The sequence below is a fragment of the Schistocerca americana genome, chromosome 5 (assembly GCF_021461395.2).
Source record: "Schistocerca americana isolate TAMUIC-IGC-003095 chromosome 5, iqSchAmer2.1, whole genome shotgun sequence".
Classification (NCBI taxonomy): Eukaryota; Metazoa; Arthropoda; class Insecta; order Orthoptera; family Acrididae; genus Schistocerca; species Schistocerca americana.
Genome location: NC_060123.1, coordinates 417570841 through 417592406, shown reverse-complemented (window position 1 = coordinate 417592406; position 21566 = coordinate 417570841). Strand labels below are relative to the sequence as shown.

The 21566-nt window shown below is 38.2% G+C and overlaps 1 protein-coding gene across 1 annotated transcript in view; it reads right to left on the bottom strand.

Moving 5' to 3' along the window:
• The window catches only part of LOC124615354 (rho guanine nucleotide exchange factor 18), a 591378-nt gene that overhangs the window by 240955 nt on the left and 328857 nt on the right, over positions 1-21566 (bottom strand). Inside the window, exons 8-11 of the mRNA XM_047143164.1 lie at positions 19985-20142; positions 18620-18715; positions 14596-14662; positions 10058-10169 (exon numbers count right to left, since the gene is read on the bottom strand). Of these exons, the coding sequence (XP_046999120.1) occupies positions 10058-10169; positions 14596-14662; positions 18620-18715; positions 19985-20142 (433 nt within the window). The remainder of the gene's footprint in view (positions 1-10057; positions 10170-14595; positions 14663-18619; positions 18716-19984; positions 20143-21566) is intronic.

The window sequence follows — 21566 nt, the reverse complement described above, 5'->3', positions numbered from 1 at the left end:
TAACATTCGTAACCTGTTAGTTCATCCCTATGAAATCCCCAAACCACTTTCCCTACCCTCTGGCTCCTACCCTTGTAACCGCCCCCGCTGTAAAACCTGTCCCATGCACCCTCCCACCACCACCTACTCCAGTCCTGTGACCCGGAAGGTGTACACAATCAAAGGCAGAGCCACGTGTGAAAGCACCCACGTGATTTACCAACTGACCTGCCTACACTGTGAAGCTTTCTATGTGGGAATGACCAGCAACAAACTGTCCATTTGCATGAATGGACACAGGCAGACAGTGTTTGTTGGTAATGAGGATCACCCTGTGGCTAAACATGCCTTGGTGCACGGCCAGCACATCTTGGCACAGTGTTACACCGTCCGGGTTATCTGGATACTTCCCACTAACACCAACCTATCCGAACTCCGGAGATGGGAACTTGCTCTTCAATATATCCTCTCTTCCCGTTATCCACCAGGCCTCAATCTCCGCTAATTTCAAGTTGCCGCCACTCATACCTCACCTGTCATTCAACAACATCTTTGCCCCTGCACTTCTGCCTCGACTGACATCTCTGCCCAAACTCTTTGTCTTTAAATATGTCTGCTTGTGTCTGTATATGTGTGGATGGATATGTGTGTGTGTGCGCGAGTGTATACCCGTCCTTTTTTCCCCCTAAGGTAAGTCTTTCCGCTCCCGGGATTGGAATGACTCCTTACCCTCTCCCTTAAAACCCACATCCTTCCGTCTTTCCCTCTCCTTCCCTCTTTCCTGATGAGGCAACAGTTTGTTGCGAAAGCTTGAATTTTGTGTGTATGTTTGTGTGTCTGTCGACCTGGCAGCACTTTCATTTGGTAAGTCACATCATCTTTGTTTTTAGATATATTTTTCCTACGTGGAATGTTTCCCTCTATTATAATATATATATGATTTTGTACATATATTTTTATATGTTAGGGCCCACCTTGCATATTTTCAGACAAATGCTGACTTGCATAACTACAATACTTGAAACAGCACAGCCGTCCATACTCAACGAACAAAAAGAAGACACACACAAGGGCATATGAGTCATATTGGTGCAAAATTCTACAACATCCTGCGAGCCGACATCAGAAAGTAAGAAGATGAAAACAGATTTAAGGTAGAATTTAAAGAATTTCTATCTGAACAATGCTTTTACTCAGTAAATGACTATTTAGGCCAATAAATATTTCTGATAATGTTTATATTGCAGCAAAACTGAAAACACTGTATTTCATCCCCTAAAGTTTCTGTTAATTTTGTATATCTGATGGACAGTTGCTGAGTGTGGTAAAATCTTCACTGAATTATTGTAGTGAATATAAGGGCTTCCTGTTTAGGGAAGACAAAAGTAAAGCTTTACGGCAAACAGACTATGCAGTTACAATACTGTTAGTATACATGTATAAAAAGTTGTCTTACTGTGTCTTGTATGTCTTTGTTCATTTTTTGTACAATTTTGTATGTATTATTCTTTTTACTATTTAATGTAAAAATTTATATGTTCCTTTTGCCCTAATTGTTTCCCATAAATTTACCTGTACTTTTGAACAACATCCATGCAATATTTATTGTCTATGGATGGATAAAGTAAATGGTCAATTTCAGAATCTTACCCACCTCTTCATATAGTGACTATCCTTTCACAGTTAAATGGAGTTGTAATGAGGTAGCACTAGTAACTCATGTGAAACTTTCTCCACAGCAACACATCACTATCAAGGATACTCCAAGTGGATGGGTAAGTTGACTTGAATCAATACATCAGTATCACTCAATTATTTAACACAATTAATTGTAATCACTGATTACAAATTTCAATGGGTGAATTTTACCTTGAAATGTGTTGAGGATAAACTTTCATTGACAACTCAAAAATGAAGAATTTGTGGACATCTCGTATCATGGACTTTTCCCCTTATTTTGGAGTGAAGAATGGAGCAACCAACCCACCCTACTCCACCTCTCCTTCAAGCTTGTAAAAATATTCTGATACACCGTATATTTATAATCATCAATAGGTACCAAATATTCATGGTAATTACAGGAATAACATCTTTTTACTAAAGCACTGACAAGTTAAATTGTTCCTGCACATTCATAGCAATTATTACTAGCATTTAGTTACTTGCTAGGGCATTAAGGAATGAACAGCCAAGCACTCCTATAACAAAGGGTCTTGTGTATGTGTGTGTGTGTGTGTGTGTGTGTGTGTGTGTGTGTGTGTGTGTGTGTGTGTTAGAACGGAATAATCATGAACAGAGGAATGTATCAGAGTTTTAATTCAGGAAATTTAGACAAATCAATAATATTTGGTATCTGTGTCACATAAATTCTGTGTTTGCAACAAAAGTGAAAATAAAGAATGCATGAAATTTTTCTTTACGGGTAGGGATTGGGAGGGTGGTGGGGTTGGAGGGGTGAGGGGTGAGGGGGGAGTCTTCAAATTGGTTTGACTCATGCCACCACTACTTCCTCTCAGAGTAGTACTTGCACCCAACATTCTCAATATGCTTTATCTATCATATAAAAATGTTACATTCCATCCTGGTTTTTACATTGTTTGATATAAAAATGAATATTTATTTGTTTGTCTTCCATGTGTTCCTTACCTTTCAGTCTACTCCAATGAAACTTTGATGAGTTGTTGTGTGAATGCTCAAGAAGGCTGCTGTGAGTGTAAGAACCACCTGCCACCCACAGGGGTAGGAGTGAAAAAGGGGCTGACATAGAAGCTTAACTGAGGAACAACTGGAGCAATTTTAATCAAATTTTGTACATATATGACTCACTATTTCTATAATTATTTTTATACAGATATTGAGGTGGAAATATAAACAACAACCATCCCTGGGGAGGGGATGACAAGAAGTGAATACAAAAATATTCAGTAAAAGCTGATATTAGCACTGAATCAATAGTTTTAGGGATGCTAGACTTACTGGTAACAGTCCTAACGAAGTTTCATCCCTAGAGGTGGAAATAACAAGTGGTGGTATGGATGCAAAGACAGTGAGAAATCAGCGTAGGAATTGTTATCAGAACTGTCAGAGCTGACACATGAATCATTTGCTATCTGGGATAATTTACCGTGACAGTAAAACATGCTTACCACCCCTTTGGATGAGGGTTTGAGGTGAAAAGTCATGAAATAAAAGCAAAATTCTGGAATGTCTGGAGAAATTTCACCCACATTTAGTACACACATGGCTCATTAAGTGTATAAAAATACTGTGGGACTAAGATGCACCTACTTCCATTACGGGCAAGGGTGATGATGAGAAGGGATGGTGTATATAAAAGTCTGAAAATGACCTGTTCATACTGCTTTCCTGTATTTAGTTGACATGGAATATTTTAAAGGGATAACATGCAATCTGACTTATTTGCATTGCTCAGTGCATCAACCACATCATGAGAAAGAGCACTCAGTGAGCAAATGACATCCTCATCACGTTTCAGGGGCAAAAATCATGCCATACAGCTCAATAACACAGATACACTTAACATCCTCTCTCGTGTTGCATTGTGTAAAACCATGGAGAAGCAGATAGTTGTCAGCAACAGTCCTTTTTTCTTGAAACAACAGTGAGTCACTGGAAAATTACAAGTTTCCTCAGAATTCAAACAAAACTACAGGGTGAAACTTGCTAGTGATACAGCTGAAGTGTGTGTAGAAATATTTATGGAATGTATTAAATGAGTGTGAAATATATGTGACATATGTCTATGCAGACGAAGCTGCAGACAAAAAGCTCTTCTGTTATGTATATTTCAATTTCTGGCTCTCCCTACACAGTTTGACCCCTACCTTCTCTTCTGCAATGACGCAAGTTATTCCCTGATATCTTAACATTTGTCCTATCTAATCAGTGTTTTCCACAAATTGCTGTCCTCACCGATCCTGGACAGAACCTCTTCACAATTTATCCTACCAGTCTACATAATTTTCAGTGTCTTTCTGTTGCATCACATTTCAAATGCTTTGTTTTTCTTCTTTTGGGTTTTCCCACAGTACAAAATTCGCTCCTGTTCAATGCTGTGCTCAGCATAAAAATTCTCAGTGATTCCATCCTCAAATTAAGGCCTATGTTTGATATTAGTAGACTTCTTTTAGGTGAGGAATACACTCTTGCCTGTGCTGGTCTGTTTTTATATCCTCTCATGCTTATTCCATCATTTGTAATTTTGCTTCCAAGGCACTAGAATTTCTTCTTTTTTGCTACTGTATGATGCCCAATTTCAATGTTAAGTTCATCATTAATCTCATTTCTGCTGCTCCTTATTACTAAAAGTCACTCTTTGTTTTACTTTCCATCCATATTGTGTATTCACTACACTCTTTATTCCAGTCAACAGGTCCTGCAATTCACTAAGGATAGCAATGTAATCAGCAATATTTTAATCCAACTTGTGAAATTTTCTTATATATCCACCATTCCTTCTTAAGTGTACATGCTGAACAGTAGAGAAGAAAGAGTGCACCCCTGTTTTTGGCCTTTTTAAATCTGAGCACTTCTCCCATGATCTTCAATTCTTATTGTTGCCTCTTGGTTCTTGAACACATAGCAGTCGTTCCCTACAGCTTGTACCAATTTTTCTGAAAATCTAAAAAAAATTTTTCGCCATATTATATTGGCAATATAATTTTCTAGACTGACAAATTACACGAGTAGCTTGACTTTTTTAAATCTTGTCTCCATTACCAAGGGCAACATCAGAACTGCCTTCATGAAACCTTTGCCTTCCTTAAAGCTGAACTGACCATCATCTAACACAATCTCAATTTTCTTTCCCATTCTTATGATATTATAGTTGCCAGCAATTTGGATGCTTGAGTTGTTAGGCCAATTATGTGACAGTTCTTGGATTTCACTGCTTTCATTACCTATAAGATTGTGTGGACAATATTCTTTTGAAAGTGTCTACAGTCTCACGCGTTCTACATGAAGATTTGTTTGTTGACACTTCCACCAATGACATTAGACATTTCAAACGAATGTTGTATATCCTTCTGCCTTGTTTGATGACTAGCCTTATAAAGTTTTGCCAGATGCTGGCTGCAATAATGAATCACCTATGTCATCCAAATCCTGACCCATTTGTTGTTCTATCACATCAGCACAGAGGTACCAAGTGTACTTTTTTCACCAATCTGCTGTCTCTTCTGCATTTGACCATGTCTTTTCTTTTGTACTCTTGATGTCATCTTTGCTTTTAGTTTCACTAAAAGTTATTTTGCATTTTTTATATGCTGAATGTGCCCTTCTGAGGACCAATTCTTTTTCAATTTCTTCATATTTTTCCTAGAGCCATTTAACTTCAGTTTTGCTGCACTCCCTACTGATTTCATCACAAGTCACTTATATAGGCGCAATTCTTTTTCTCCACCAAAGTCAAGTAATGCTTGGCATGGCCAGTGCGCACACACCCATTACAGTCAGCTATACTTAACACATAAACTTTAACACACAACTCTCACACTTCACACAGGAAAGGTGCAGTTGTGCACGAAGGACAGAAATACCATTGCAACTAAGCAGCTGAACCTGCCCTTCCTGCCAATAATACCACAAGCCTTTACTTTTCTTACCCATATCTGTCAGTCCAACATCTTTTTAGTGATGTCCATTCCTCTTCAACTGAAGCGCCTATTGTCATATTCATTATCACAGTACCTACAACCTCAGAGAACATTAAATGCACTCATCATGCCTCAACACTAAAGTATCTTACTTTTTTACAAACTGATCCTCTTCCTCTCCATCACTACTAAATTGTGATGAGGTTTCTATTTGCTGCTGGGTATGCATTAAAATGCAGAATTTGACATTTTAAGAGAGAGTGTGTTATTACTAGCTGGCATTGATTGCAGAACTTAAGGTGTCTTCTTCCTCTGTCATTCCTACTGTTTAGCCCAATTGATCATACAACTTAATGTGTATTCCTCCTCTCTCATTCCTACTGGTTAGCCCATTCTTTTCCTGTAACCCTGTCTCCAAGTCCTTGTTCTACTATAGTGTTCCAATTCCCTGTGATTATTATATTTTTATCTCACTTCAAATTCAGAGTTATCTACTCAATACCCTTATATACTCCTTCTATCTCTTCATCTCTGGTTCCTGATGTTGGTATGAATACCTGAGATGCTGTAGTTGGTGCTGATTTGCTGTCAAACTGAACAGTTCACAGCAGCTAACTGTTTTCTTAACTTCCTATTCCTTACTCCACGAGCAACCTTATTGTGTAACAGTTCTTAATCCCATTATACTATTTTCTGCTGCTGTAGACTCTACCCTATATTCATATGATCAGAAATCGCAAATCTTCTTCCCAATTTATTGTTTCATTTTTTACATTTTTATGACATTTTCACAAAAGCATTTCATCACAATGCCATCACTGGTTTTGACCAGCCAATGATCATCTTCAGACTAAACGTACACGCTACAAGTGGATCCCATTGCATTGTCAATACTACTCCCAATATAATGGTTATCACTTCTTCTTCTTCTTCTTCTTCTTCTTCTTCTTCTTCTTCTTCTTCCTGTTTCAGAAATAACCGGCTTTCGGCTGTGTATGAAAGAGGAAGCTGCCTGGTGGAATTTTGGAGAGAGCATTACCTAATCATAGCTAACACTTGGTTTAAGAATCATGAAAGAAGGTTGTATATGTGGAAGAGGCCTGGAGACACAAAGTTTTCAGATAGATTATATAATGGTAAGACAGATTTCAGAACCAGGTTTTAAATTTTAAGACATTTCCAGGGGCAGATATGGACTCTGACCACAATTATTTGTTATGAAATGTAGACTAAAACTGAAGAAACTGCAAAAAGGTAGGAATTTAAGCAGATGGGACCTGGATAAACTGAAAGAACCAAAGGCTGTAGAGTGTTTCAGAGAGAGCATCAGGGAACAATTGAAAAGAATAGGGGAAAGAGATACAGTAGAAGAAGAATAAGTAGCTTTGAGAGATGAAATAGTGAAGGCAGCAGGGGATCAAGTAGGTAAAAAGACAAAGCCTAGCAGAAATCCTTGGGTAACACAAGAGATATTGAATTTAACTGATGAGAGGAGAAACTATAAAAATGCAGTAAATGGAGCAGACAAAAGACTTACATACATCTAGAATGTGAGATCAACAGAAAGTGCAAAATGGCTGAACAGGAATGTCTAGAGGACAAATGTAAGGATGTAGAAACATATCACGTGGGAAAGACAGATGCCGGCTACAGGAAAATTAAGGAGACCTATGAAGAAAGGAGAACCACCTCTATGACTATCAAGAGCTCAGACAGCAAACCAGTCCTAAACAAAGAAGTGAAACCACAAAGGTGGAAGGAGCATATAGAGGTCTATACATGGGAGATGTACTTGAGGGCAGTATTATGGAAATGGAAGAGGACGTAGGAGAAGATGAGATGGGAGACATAATTTGCCTGAAGAATTTGACAGAGCACTGAAAGACCTAAGTCAAAACAAGTTCCCAGGAGTAGACAACATTCAGTTAGAACTACTGATAGCCTTGGGAGAGCTAGCCATGACAAAACTCTTCCACCAGGTGAGCAACATCTATGAGACATGTGAAATATCCTCAGTCTTCAAGAAGAATATAATAATTCCAATTCCAAAGAAAGCAGGCACTTGCAACTGTGAGAATTACCGAACTATCAGTTTAGCAAAATACTAACATGAATTCTCTACAGAACAATGGAAAAATGAATAGAAGCTGACCTTAGAGGAGATCAATTTGGATTCCGGAGAAATATTGGAATACAAGAGGCAGTACTGACCCTAAGACTTCCCACAGAAGATAGGTTAAGAAAAGGCAAACCTACATTTATAACATTTGTAGATACAGAAAAAGCTTTTGACACTGTTGACTGGACTACTCCCATTCAAATTCTAAAAGTGAAAGGAGTAAAGTAAAGGGAGTGAAAGGCTCTTTACAATTAGTACAGAAACCAGATGGCAGTTTTGAGAGATGAGGAGCTTGAAAATGAAGCAGTGGTTGAGAAGGGAGTGGAGGCAGTGTTGTAGCCTATTCTCCATATTATTCAATATGTATATTGAGCAAGTTGCAAAGGATGCAAAAGAAAAATCTGGAGTAGGAAGTCCAAGGAGAAGAAATAAGAACTTTGAGGTTTGCCAATGACATTGTAATTTTGTTAGAGATATCAAAGGACTTGGAAGAGCAGCTGAACAAATGGACAGTATCTTGAAAGGAGGATACAAGATGAACATCAACAAAAGCGAACTGAGGACAATGGAATGTAGTCTAATTAAATCGGGTGATGCTGAGGGAATTAGATTAGGAAATGAGACGTTTAAAGTAGTAAACGAGTTTTGCTATTTGGGGAGCAAAATAACTGACGATGGTCGAAAGAGAGAGGATATAAAATGTAGACTAGCAAGAAAAGCATTTCCGAAGAGGATAAATTTGTTAATTTCAAATAAAGATATAAGTGTTACCAAAGTCTTTTCTGGAGGTATTTCTTTGTAGTGTAGGCATGTATAGAAGTGAAACATCGACAATAAACAGTTTAGATGAAAAGAGAATAGACGCTTTCAAAATTAGGTAATGCAGAAGGATGCTGAAGATCAGATGGGTCGATCATGTAACTAATGCTGAGGTACTGAACAGGCTTGGAGAGGATAGAGTAGCATGGAGAGCTGTATCGAACCAGTCTTTGGACTAAAGACCACAACAACAACAACAACAACAACACGTTTCCTATCTTGTAGACGTACACTTCAAGATGTGATCTGATATCGTGAAACTGGTCATCGACCGGTAAATAAAAAGAAAAGTTTATATACAGTTGAAAGCAGTTTATTTCTGAAACAAGGATCACTTCACCTGCGTCTGCCTTCTTTTTTGCTGCCGTCTTATCTCACAGTCTATCGTTCAGCATTTCCTCCTACTGTAGTACTCTGAGATTCACTCAATCCTTTAACTGGTCTCTCCAATTTGCTCTGGTCTTCCCGTATGGTCTTCTGATCCATAGGTCAAAACTTGTTGATAATGTGATCAGTATAAAGTTATCTTTGCTTTGACACCTATTTTCCAATTCTTAATTATGTCTGATACACAATAATAAACTTTTGAGCAATTTTCTATCCTCTCCAAAGTTTCTTCCTTGATGTTTCCTTTCCTTGTTAGCTTACTTCATGAATGTTCAAAAGCATCTGTTTCTTTAATAATGTTTCCAACACAACTTATATCCTTCATTTTTTCATTTTCCCTACTGATTTTTGCTACCTCACATTTTCTTAAGCTTACTTCCACATGTGTTTCTTCAATTACCTTCCGTCAAATATGAAGCTGGTCTTCCAGTTTCTGCTCATTGTCTCCTCAAGTCTTCAGTCTTCTGACACTTCATGCTCCACTTCATAGAGCTTTACTCTTTCACTATTTTTTGCAAAGCCATGTTCCTATTAGTATTCCTTTGTTGGAGATTCAAATGGAGGAAAATCTTTTGGGAATGGAGACATCATCACGAAATGTTTTCACTTACCAGCCACATTTCCTTTGGATACACATTGAGTGTCTTGAATTCAGTGATACCAAATGACTTCTGCATTCATGCTGTTGATCGTTGCTCATTCTTCAATCTTTTGCCATTGTTCATTCTTCCATCTTTTGCCATAAGGTTAAGGAAGTGTTCTGTATGTCTACCCTCTCCTCAGTCCTCTTTGATAAGGCCACTAGCAGAATGAGGGTGGCTCTTTATACTGGAAGTCTTTGACCCCCGTTGCTAATAAACTTTATTCATAACAACAGCAGTGGCAAACTGTAGGCAGAGGACATTTCAGTTGACAGTTAAAGATGTACCAGTAGCCTATTCAACTAAAGAATATACCAATGCCAAACATGATAAGGGGCTAGCAGGCATCATTATACTGTAAATGCTTGTTTTAACACCATTGTTGTCATGGATTCATAATTATTACTACATAAAATAAAATTATAAAACACACTCTCTTCAATTACAATGTTATGAAATATATTGTTCTATTGTGACTCTGATGATGTACTTACTCTCGCAGTATAGTGCCGGTTTGTTTGTGACAGGTTTGGAGCACCAATCACAGGCATGTGCAGATCCATAACACGCTGAAACCCACTGATGGGGAACTTTCTTCGTTTTGTCCTATTAACACAAATGACAGTTTTAAATGTTTTATTATACTAAAGGAGAAGTAAATTATCAAAGCAACTTTAACACATCGGATTATAAATGATTTATACTACAACAGACAATCTAAGTTTCAGCAATAGAAATCCCTAGAACAGAATGAAATAATCACTTCCACAATTTGGTATTCCCAGAACAGTCAGTGCAAACATACTGTGGCATGAATTTGGCTACTACAAGAATATACAGAATGATAATAGAAATCTTGCTAGAGACTCCCTTGTGGGGAGAAGCGGCAAGAAGGAACCTTACAAGATAAACTCATGCAATGTACTGCTGCTTATTTCAGACATCATGAAAATCCTAACTTCTGTACTTAACAATGAGAAGATGATAACAGAAACCTTTCAGCTCATGGGCATGCACCTGCCTGATACAAAGCAGGACCTTAAAAGCTTTATGTTCACTATTAATTCTTTGGGGTTCTTGTCATTTTAGTCAGACCTTCCAAAATTTCTAAATACTGTACAGAGTAAGATTAAAACATGGGACCATCAGAAGCATATTTTCATACTTTAAGTGCTTATGTAATGTAGTACCTGTAATCTCTAAGGAGACTCAAAATTAGTGGGCCAGCATTATTTCTGTGCATAAATAAGGCAAAAATGCACAGGTTTTTGCTACCACATGATATTACCAGTTGCCACAAAAACATTAGTAATATCAGTCTTTGAGATTATCAATTCAGAGAACTATCTGAGCCATTTACGATTGCAACAGGATTAAGACTGGGTGTCAGTCAATTACAACTACTCTTCAACTGTTCTGGAATACTCCCTGAGACAATGTTACAAAGAAAATCCTAAGGAAAAACAAATTGGAACCATAAAAGATCAAACAAATTTAAATTGTTAGGAGTCACAGATGATTTAGTGTTACTAGCTAATAACACACAAGAAGCCAGAAAGTTGACACAATAAAGCAAAAAAAATTGGACTCCAGATACCATTAGAAAAGACTGACATGATGGTAACAGGCCCACTAGTAATAAACTAAGTAATAATAGATAACAGAAAAATAAATATATGAAACAATTTAAATAGCAAGGAGAAATTATGGCATACACCTTGAATGAAGACCCTGCATGGTAAGAAAGAACCAACAAAATTATAAAGGCTCCAAAGCTAACACGGCTAAATACAATAAAAATACCTACCAACCAAAACAAAATTAAAACACTAAAAGACAGTGGTTCAGCAAGAGGTAACATACGCAAGTGAAACTATAGTCACTGAGAGAAACAGAGTTGCCATGACCCTGAAAGCAGGGTGAAGAACAGCTAGAATAAAAAACTGTCCAGGTGCAAGTATGACTAGCACCTTGAGGGTTCCGTACAAACTTAATTATGTATATAGACAGTTCATTCATCATGAAATTGAGAATCTCTATGATATTTTGCCTGTTATCAATGTTGATGTTTGCAAGATATCATTTTCAGGAATTCCAAGACTTTCAAGAATTTTTTACATTTGTGATCATGTAACAAACAACCAGACAAATATTTTTTAAAATCAAACAACGGAAAATCCAGGAGGGAATGTAACAGTATTATGAGAAGAATAGTTGCTACACACCATATAGTGGAGACGCTGAGTTGCAGATACGTACAACAAAAAGACTGTTGGAAAGTGAGCTTTTGACCAACAAGGCCTTTATCGAAAATAGGCAACATACACGCACACACTCACGCAAACCAACTCACACACACGTGACCACAGTCTCTGGACACTGAAACCAGGCTCAATTTTTTTTTGGGTGATATAATTACAAACTAACAAATTTTTGGATTTTTCAATTTGAAGGCAACCAATCAAATCTGAAACAGCAACGGGTACCCATATAGCACCATCCTGTGCCAACCTATTCACGGGTGACCTAGAGTAATTGTTTCCAACCACCAGGAATCCCAAACTTCTCACCTGTTTTGCATTCACTGATGATATCTTTGTGATATGGACAGAGGACTAGGACACCCCATCCAGAGTCCTACAGAAACTTGACACCTCCTCCCACATTAACTTCACCTGGTCATCCTTAACACAAGAAGCCACATTCTCTTACAGGGTTTTGACCACCTGTCACTGTGCCCTGAAATGATTAAAATCCTCCCCACTATCCTCCCACATTGGTATTCCACCACCCTATTCCAAGCCTGCTCTCAACCCCTTTCTTCATGGCTCACATCCCTGCACTAGACCTTGATGCGATACTTATCCCAAACATCATCCCACTATCATCTACTCCAGTCCTGTGGCATGCATCTCCCGCCCCACCACAGACAGGGCCACCTGTGATAGTAGCTCTGTGATCTGCCAACTATACTGCAAACACTGTGCCACTTTGCACATGAGCATTACAGATAACAAGCTGCCTGTCCACATGAATGACCACACTAAAATATGGCCAAGAGACAGCAGGCCCACCCAGTTGCTTAACATGCCCCCCAACATAATGTGGTTCACTTTAATTGATCACTTCACAGCCCAAAACAGCGTTACTGAAATGCACAATGGCAACTTTCCCTACAACATATTCTTCTTTCTCATAATCCACCTGGCCTAAACTTTCACTAGTCTCTCTCAACCATCTACCTATCCCTTTCCCTGTTCCCACTCCAGTACTATGCTCATCTTATCCTGCCAGTGCACCTTGAAGTTCTTTCACCTTCTCTACTCCTATCCCCTCCCTTTTCCATTCCTCCACAGCACTTAATAGCCCTTTCCTGCCCCCACCAAGTCCCTGCACGCTCCCTGCGGTAGCACTAGCATCTTGCCCTGCTATCCCTGCTCTATCTCCTCCTCCCCCTTGTTTTGTCCATTTTCTCTGCTGCCTCTCTCTGATCACAACCTCCTACCCACCTCCCTCTGACAATATCTTCCCCTCTCCCTTTTCTACCTGCCTCATGTGTCTCCCCCTTCTCCACACACTCTACCCATTCCCTCCTCCCCCTCACTGTGTCCATCAAATCCTCTCCATCTCTACCCAACCACACTCATCAGTACACGCAGTCTCTGAATACAGTGCAATAAAGAAGGCTGATAGTACTGAAACACATCTGTCGTGCAATGCAGGCTATGCACTAGGGGGCTTGAAAATCATTTATTTACCACTGACATACAGGCCACTATGCAAATTAAATTGATACAGCAGCACAATACTACTCCAACAGAGTATACTGATCATGCAGGACAGTGTACATATTGAGTCCCGGAAAACTTTTCCTTGACCCTGACACGTAAGCTGCCCTGCATATCAGGTTCATTTGACAGGCTAATACTATTCCCACACAACATGACTGTCATGCACGGCAGCCCGTACTCGATGGACTGGAAAAAACACATTTTGCCCAAACATCTGCTCGTATTAGAGCTAGGAGATTATACACCCCATAGTGTTGGTACTTGTGAGGCCTGCTGTTCCCATGACAAGTTTAGCTGAAATCAAATCAGGGGTTTGGGAGGAGATCCCGAACATAAACACATGCACTCAGCTTTATACACATATAAAATATAAATGGAATGGATTTTTTGTCATACATAATTATTTTGTTTTGATGACTTGTTACAGCTACTACTAATTGGTGGAAAGAGCTTCTAAAAAACTCTGCTTCAATAACATTATAAATTATGTGATGAATTCTGCCACTAGACACTGTTTGTGAGCACTGACCTAGTTTGAGTGCCATTAATCTCATGAAGTTGAGAAACTGGTCATCGAGCCAATAACAAGGCATTAAGGATAATAAAAGGGTGAAAATGTGAAACCAATATTGTAGTGTCATGTACATTATTGAGCAAACACAACTCCCCAATTGAATAGGATTGGGGATCGGCATTCATTAAGCTTTTCAGTTTTACCACTACAGATTGACACACTACTGAAGAGGCCACTGAGAAGAAACTATGATAACCACACTGATCAACTTACGAGTAGTACATTTCAATGTACAGTAACTGCAGGAACCTGCCTAAACAATTAATTAAACTGAAGAAATCTCAATTTTCATTTTTAACTACTGATTACAAGACTTCCATGAACTTTGCCTTCTTAAATTTTATTCAGAAGTCAATGAATTACTTACAAATGATGTATGAAACACTGGTACTTTTACTGGTAGCTGAGGGGAAAATAGCAAAGTGATTGAATATAAATAAATAAATAACACAAAGGCATGAGTCAAAAGAAAGAGAGAGAGAGAGAGAGAGAGAGAGAGAGAGAGAGAGAGAGAGAGAGAGAGAGAGATAAGGGGGCGGTAGTGTAGGATAAGGTTATGAATAAGAAAGAATTTAATGCAAAATCATATTACACTTATTTCAGACACAATAAAAGTGTAATATTAAGCAGCAATACAAATACTGACTTTCATTCAATATACTATTACCTTCTTTTTCCGAAAAAAGATACTGCCCCGTTTCCGCCTCTTTCCAGATCGATGGTCATATGCTGCACTGAAAATGAATGGAATATAAATAACCCTCCACTACTATATCTAAATTTAACAGTGCTTAATATTATAATTACTAATTTGTATTGCCTCATGTATAACTAAAAGGACTGTATCTGGTTGTTTTTGTTGGGAAGTAAAATAAATTTATAATTCTGAAAACATTAATTTCAATACCTTCCAAATGATCAGAATCCCATCCCTGGAGATGTACATCATAGTAAATTAATGTTAAGCGTGAACAGCAATATTCATAAAAGTCATATTCATCAGCATGGTGGAACACTGCAGTAAAGCTAATGAACACGGTTGAAAATCAGTATAAAATCCTATGCTGCCAGAATAAAAAATTGTGGTATCAGTGGGAGTGAAAGGAAAATGCCACAATGGAGAGTGCAAGGAGATGGTGGAGTTGTTACTGAAGATGCAAAGTAACTCAGGATCCTAAAACAAGAAAAAAGTGAGTATGTGGTGAAGTTGTATGCAGAAATGCAAGGTAATTCAGATTACTACAACAAGACAAGGACAAGGGTGTGGTACGAATTGCTACAACAATAATTAAGACTCCTGATAATTAATCTCTGGGGGTTTTAGGATGGGAACAGCAAATAAAAATAAGGAAAAGTGCTGTATCCTCTTTAACTGGTTGATGAGTGATGCAAGGGAACACTTGACGGCACACATATGAATAATTTTTAAGCTACCACTCTTACAATGTGATTACACATACTGATATGCACAACCATACAGACACCCAAATGTGGCTGTGGGTAGGTGCGTTTGGGAGTCTGTATGAGGAGATGATGTGACAGCCAAAGCATTCTGTGTCTCAGGATTTTTGCAGGCATGTGCGCACATACATCATGCATATACTTACAAAGTTATATAATACTGTGCATTAATTCTGTCCACAAATGCATTTCCTGGGTGGTTGGTACAATGCTTTTATGTGTTGGAAGAAATCTGAGAGCAATCCTAGAGTTAGTTTTTGTGTGTGTGTGTGTGTGTGTGCGCGCGCGCGCGCGCAAGTTAAGAGAAGGATTGATTCTGATCTGATAGCTTACGATTTTTTTTTTCTATACCTGGCAACAACTTTTCTGCAACTCCACCGCATATCTACTATCTCCTAGAGACACAGACTAAAATGATAACTTGTTTGTCATCTTAAATTTATTATTATTATTATTATTATTATTATTATTATTACTGCTGCGCATTTCAATTGTGAAATAAGAATTTATTCTATGACATACAATAACTTGACTCCTGACACATACATATAATTATGATAAATAATGGAATAAAGACAAAACCAAAAGAGAGTATCCAATTCCTCTCATAGACATGTCCAATGGAAGCTCATTTTGATCCCGTACCTATTTCAGTTCACAATCAAAATAACATGATGTTGACCGTAAAATGTTAAACAACTGCTTAGATAAAAGTTCATAAATAGATTCTTGAAAGAAATTCTGTTATTCTCCTTTCAGTCATGAAATAATGGCACTGTAAGAAAATGAGAAGCAATGAAAACTGGAACTAACAAGATAACAAAAAGAAGCTCATTATAAAGCTAATGAATGAAAAATGAGAATATGTATGATGAATTTGGGTACCGAGAGAGATACAAAATTTAAGCAAAGATGACTGCTGAGAGTCAATGAAATATGATGCTACAGCATCAAAACACAAAGCTCTCAAGCACCAATATCAGTATGAGGAAACAAAATGATTCAAGTGGCAGAAAAAGCTACCAAAGTCATTGCTGTGATTTTCAGGTGTATGCTTAGCAGGATACTGCACAACCTCAGGGCATATTCACACTGAATACATTGTGTGTTTCACAGATCTGTAATAAAGAGACCCTCTTGGATGGGAGACATGTCAGAGAAACAAAATGCAGAATAAAGGTAACAACTCATTGAACAGCTGATGCTCCAAGTCATCAATAGGCTCATAAACAAGAGTGAGAACAAGAGTAAGGCAAATTCCTCTTCAGAGCTATAGTGTACACCTGTAACTGTGCAGTCAACACAGTCCCACCAGACTACATTGTGCCCCTAATTTCACTCACTTGAACTCACACCTGCTGCTCCAGCATTTCTCTTCTTCTGTTTTATCTTCCCCTCCCAATCCACTCCTCCACACTGGTGTGTGCTGTGCACAATTTCCCATTTTTAGCCAGGATGAGCTCAAGGGTGCAACATTCCCATCCCATGAACCTGCTGCCTCTCCCTCCCAGCCCTCAGCCACCCTTCCCCTACACTCCCTCCTCCTGTCTTCTCTTTTCCAGTCCATTCCACACTGCCCATCAACCCAGTAGAGCTGCAGTGATGGCACAATGCAGTCATTCAGGACAACGTAGCTGTACATGTATATGTACTTCACAGCTCTGAAGGAGGCAACATTCTCAGTCATGTTTATATACCTACTGGTGTCTTAGCACTATAATTATTTAGCGAATTATCAGCTTTACCTCGTACATTAGACTCCACCAAGGACTTTCTCTTAACTTAAAAATACAGAATACATATTCAAGTAAGAACTGATACAATAAGATCCAATGTCCATTACACAGATCTTAAGTGAAATGGTCATCAAGCATGTAAAACATACTGGAATAAGTTTTCATTTTCAGCTTAATACAATAATTATTACAAACATGTAATTTTTTGCTTATTACATAGCACAAAATAATTCCTAGGCTACTATAGCCAAATATCACACTACTTTAACTTATATGGTATACATTATCACACTTAAAGAGCGCAGGAGTCAAATGTTACAAAGAACTTAGATCGTATGATATTATCAATGATATCTATATAGAACAGTTTCGTAAGCAATTCATCTACACAGTATGAATCAGACAAAAATAAAGCCTTCGCATCTTTATAAACTTCCGCTACTATTAGTACTTAATTTTTGTATTATTTTTGCTAACAAGTTCTTGAAAATGGGCAATCCTGAATAATGAATATTCTTATGGAGAAAAGTAAATGCCTTCGGCTCTCTGTATCTATAATTGTTATCTTCAACACAGATTCTATGAAATGATGTGACACATCCGTTGATTGGAGATATACTTACTACTGATTATAAATTTCATGTGACAATCTAGACACTGAGAATCAAAAGTTAAATACACTTGATATTTTGACAGTTCTCATTTAGGTCTGTAGGTTAATCACATCAACTGACAGGCAAGAAACTCCGTTCCAATATAAAGTTTGATTGTAGACGAAATGTTGAGTTAATACATTCCATTTCTCATTTTATAATGTTCTCTTTGCTTCCGGCTATTTTTCGTTCTTACCCTGACATACCTCAAACCACGTACCTCTTTCCCACACCTCCTGCATCCCACCCAGCATTTAACTGCGTGTAACCCTTATTATATCAGTTATATTCACATGGTTAATTTTAATTTTGCGATGCATATTTTGTGGCCAATTTCTCTGTGCCTACTGCCTACTCCTCCTTTGACCAAGTTAGTGGCAACAGCATATTATCAGTTGTGTTCTGGGACCTGCTATTTGGTTGTTACAACCCTTTTTTCAGAGCTTAATGGTTAGCCTCTTCACTGATGTACAGGTGTTCAAATGGTCAATCAATATCAGCCACCGTAAATAACAACAACGGTTGAAACTTTCATTACTTCAAAGCTTACGACCAACACTCATCCATAGAAAATGCCAAAATCGACTATATGATGAAGGACATAAAGCACAATTGGAAAGAACCTACTATTTAGCAGTCACAAAGCTGCCACAAACAATAAAATCCAGCAGCACAAAGCCTAAGCTGATGCAGTAGTCATGGAAGTGCAGTTTTTTTAAGGCACAAAATGATATTGCATAAGCATATATTCTTACAAGAAAACTTACAACAAACTGAAAGAAACAGCTGCAAAACATAATTATTTGTATCTTTATAATAATGGTTGCTGCAATATACTCACTCAGTCAGGAATTCATCCAAAGCTATGTTGATGTGTGGGGTAACTAAATGCTTTCCTGATGGCATAAGTTCCTCTTCCGTTTCACTCTCAGTTCCACTGTAGCGTAAGCAATAAACATGAGATTCAAGCAGAAAGCCAAGCAAATTCATTCATGCCAATGCTTAGTAACAATAAAAAAATCAAATGCTGGAGCATATTGCAAATAACTTCAGTAACCAAATAAGCCTGGGTTTATCCCATGCATGTGGTAATTTATCACAGTTTTGATCCTTAAAAATAAACATACAAATAAAGAAAAGTCCTCTAAAATAAATTTCAGATTGCATTTTTGAAATCTATTCATTGACAAATTGTGTTCCCCAGTGACAGCATAATTACATAAATATCTGGGTAAAAGCTGGCAGAGATATTTAATTTTTTTTTTCATTCTTTTGCTGGCCTGTTACAATAGAAAGTATTACAACATACATCACTTGAGATGCACATCCTCTATCATTTTAGCAATCAGCCAACAGCAGTCTACTGTCAATGTAATTTACATTTGCTGATGCAGTACTTAACAATTTGATGTCATTTAAGAAAATCAACTGTCTTCCATATCTATAATTAATATTTTCATGAGTCATGCAGTCTAATAGAATCAGAGTTTGTTTGGACACGACAAAGTCAGCATCTCTTTCTCCAACATTTGCAGATTGCAAAAAAAGTTATTAGCAAAGCTCTGACACACATCATGGAAGTCTTCACAACACAAAAACACATATTCATTATAGCTCCAAGTGGCATCACTTATTTACATCCAAACCAAAAACTTTACTTTCAGTCCTTATCCTCAGTCCCTGAACTGTTTTCTATTTAAGAATCAACAATGTTAAGTTACAATGTTAGTCCTCTAAAATTCATGTCTGGTTTTATTATTATTATTATTACTACTACTATGAGAAACTGAGTTCTGCCAGTGTGTACACATTTTATCTCAAACTTTCAACACATTAAATTTTCATTTGTGAGGTGACAGTCAACCGTACTAGATACCTGACTACACATTCTAACTGCATAAAGTAACAGAACTGAAAACATCTAAGATTCTGCATAGTATATCTCTGATAAATTTATTATAGATCTGTACATTTTCAAATGTTTATGACATAAAATTCACAAAATTATTTCAAAATGCCTTACCACACTTGATAGCTAACTGCTATCTGTCATATTAAAGCAATTCATATTGACAGCTCAGTAGCAGATGGCAGCAAATTGTAGCATAAATCATGCCTAATTGCGGCAATTGGTGCACAGAAGAAACATGAAAAAAATTGAAACATTTTGTAAAAGTCGTGCATAGATAAAAAAAGTAAAACTTACGCTGGAATTGCAGGAGTACTGTCTGTAACTGCCTCACCCACCATGTCCCGCACGGCAAGTATTGATGGAGTTGAGACAGACTTCTGAAGTGGCAGGCGAATAGGCAGTAACCTCAAATTATCCATTTCTCTCTTTGCAGCCAGCTTATTGAAATCATTCTAACAAAACAATGAATGTTGTATATTTCCACGCATTTTATTTGCAGTTTTTAAAAATGTATTGTTATGAATTACACACATTGAAAAAATGTTTGCATCACCTTGGTTCCAAGAGTTACGGAAGCTGTACAGAAAATTGGAATAGAGATCAACATAAACATCATTTCTGCCCTATTCATTGCTCATGAAAACCACATATTGGATGTTGTACAACCATACAGTGAGACCTTCAGTGGTGGTGGTCCAGACTGCTGTACACAATACCTCTAATACTCAGTAGCACATCCTCTTGCACTGATGCATGCCTGTATTCGTTGTGGCATACTATCCACAAGTTTATCCAGGCACTGTTGGTCCAGATTGTCCCACTCCACAACGGTGATTCAGCGTAGATCCCTCAGAGTGGTTGGTGGGTCGTGTCATCCATTAACAGCCCTTTTCAGTCTATCCCATGCATGTTCAATAGGGGTCATGTCTGGAGAACATGCTGGCTGCTCTACACAAGCAATGTCGTTATCCTGAAGAAATTCATTCACAAGATGTGCACGATGGGGCACGAATTGTCATCCATGAAGACAAATGCCTGCAAATATGCTGTTGATGTGGTTGTACTATTGGTCGGAGGATGGCATTCACGTATCGTACAGCCACTACGGCGCCTTCCAGGACCACCAGTGGGATACGTCAGCCTCACATAATGCCACCCCAAAATATCAGTGAACCTCCACCTTGCTGCACTAGCTGGACAGTGTGTCTAAGGCGTTCAGCCTGACCAGGTTGCCTCCAAACACGTCTCCGACAATTGTCCGGTTGAAGGCATATGCGACACTCATCGGTGAAGAGAATGTGATGCCAATCCAGAGCAGTCCATTTGGCATGTTGTTGGCCCATCTTTACCGCACTGCATGGTGTCATGGTTGCAAAGCTGGATCTTACCATGGACGTAGTGAGTGAAGTTACGCATCATGCACCCTATTGAGCACAGTTTGAGAAGTTACACGACTTCCTGCTGCTGCACGAAAAGCATTATTCAACATCGTAGTGTTGCTGTCAGGGTTCCTCTGAGCTATAATCCATAGGTAGTGGTCATCCATTGCAGTAGTAACCCTTGGGCAGCCTGAGCAAGGCATGTCATCGACAGTTCCTGTCTCTCTCTGTATCTCCTCCATGTTAGAACTTTGGTTCACTTCGAGACGACTGAACACTTCCCTTGTTGAGAGTCCTTCCTGGCACAAAGTAACAATACGGACGCAATCGAACTGTGGTATTGACCATCAAGGCATGGTTGAACTACTGACAACAGGAACAGTATACCTCCTTCCTGGTGGAATGACTGGAACTCATCAGCTGTCGGACCCCTCCATCTAATAGGCGATGTTCATGCATGGTGGTTTACATCTTTGGACGAGTTTAGTGACATCTCT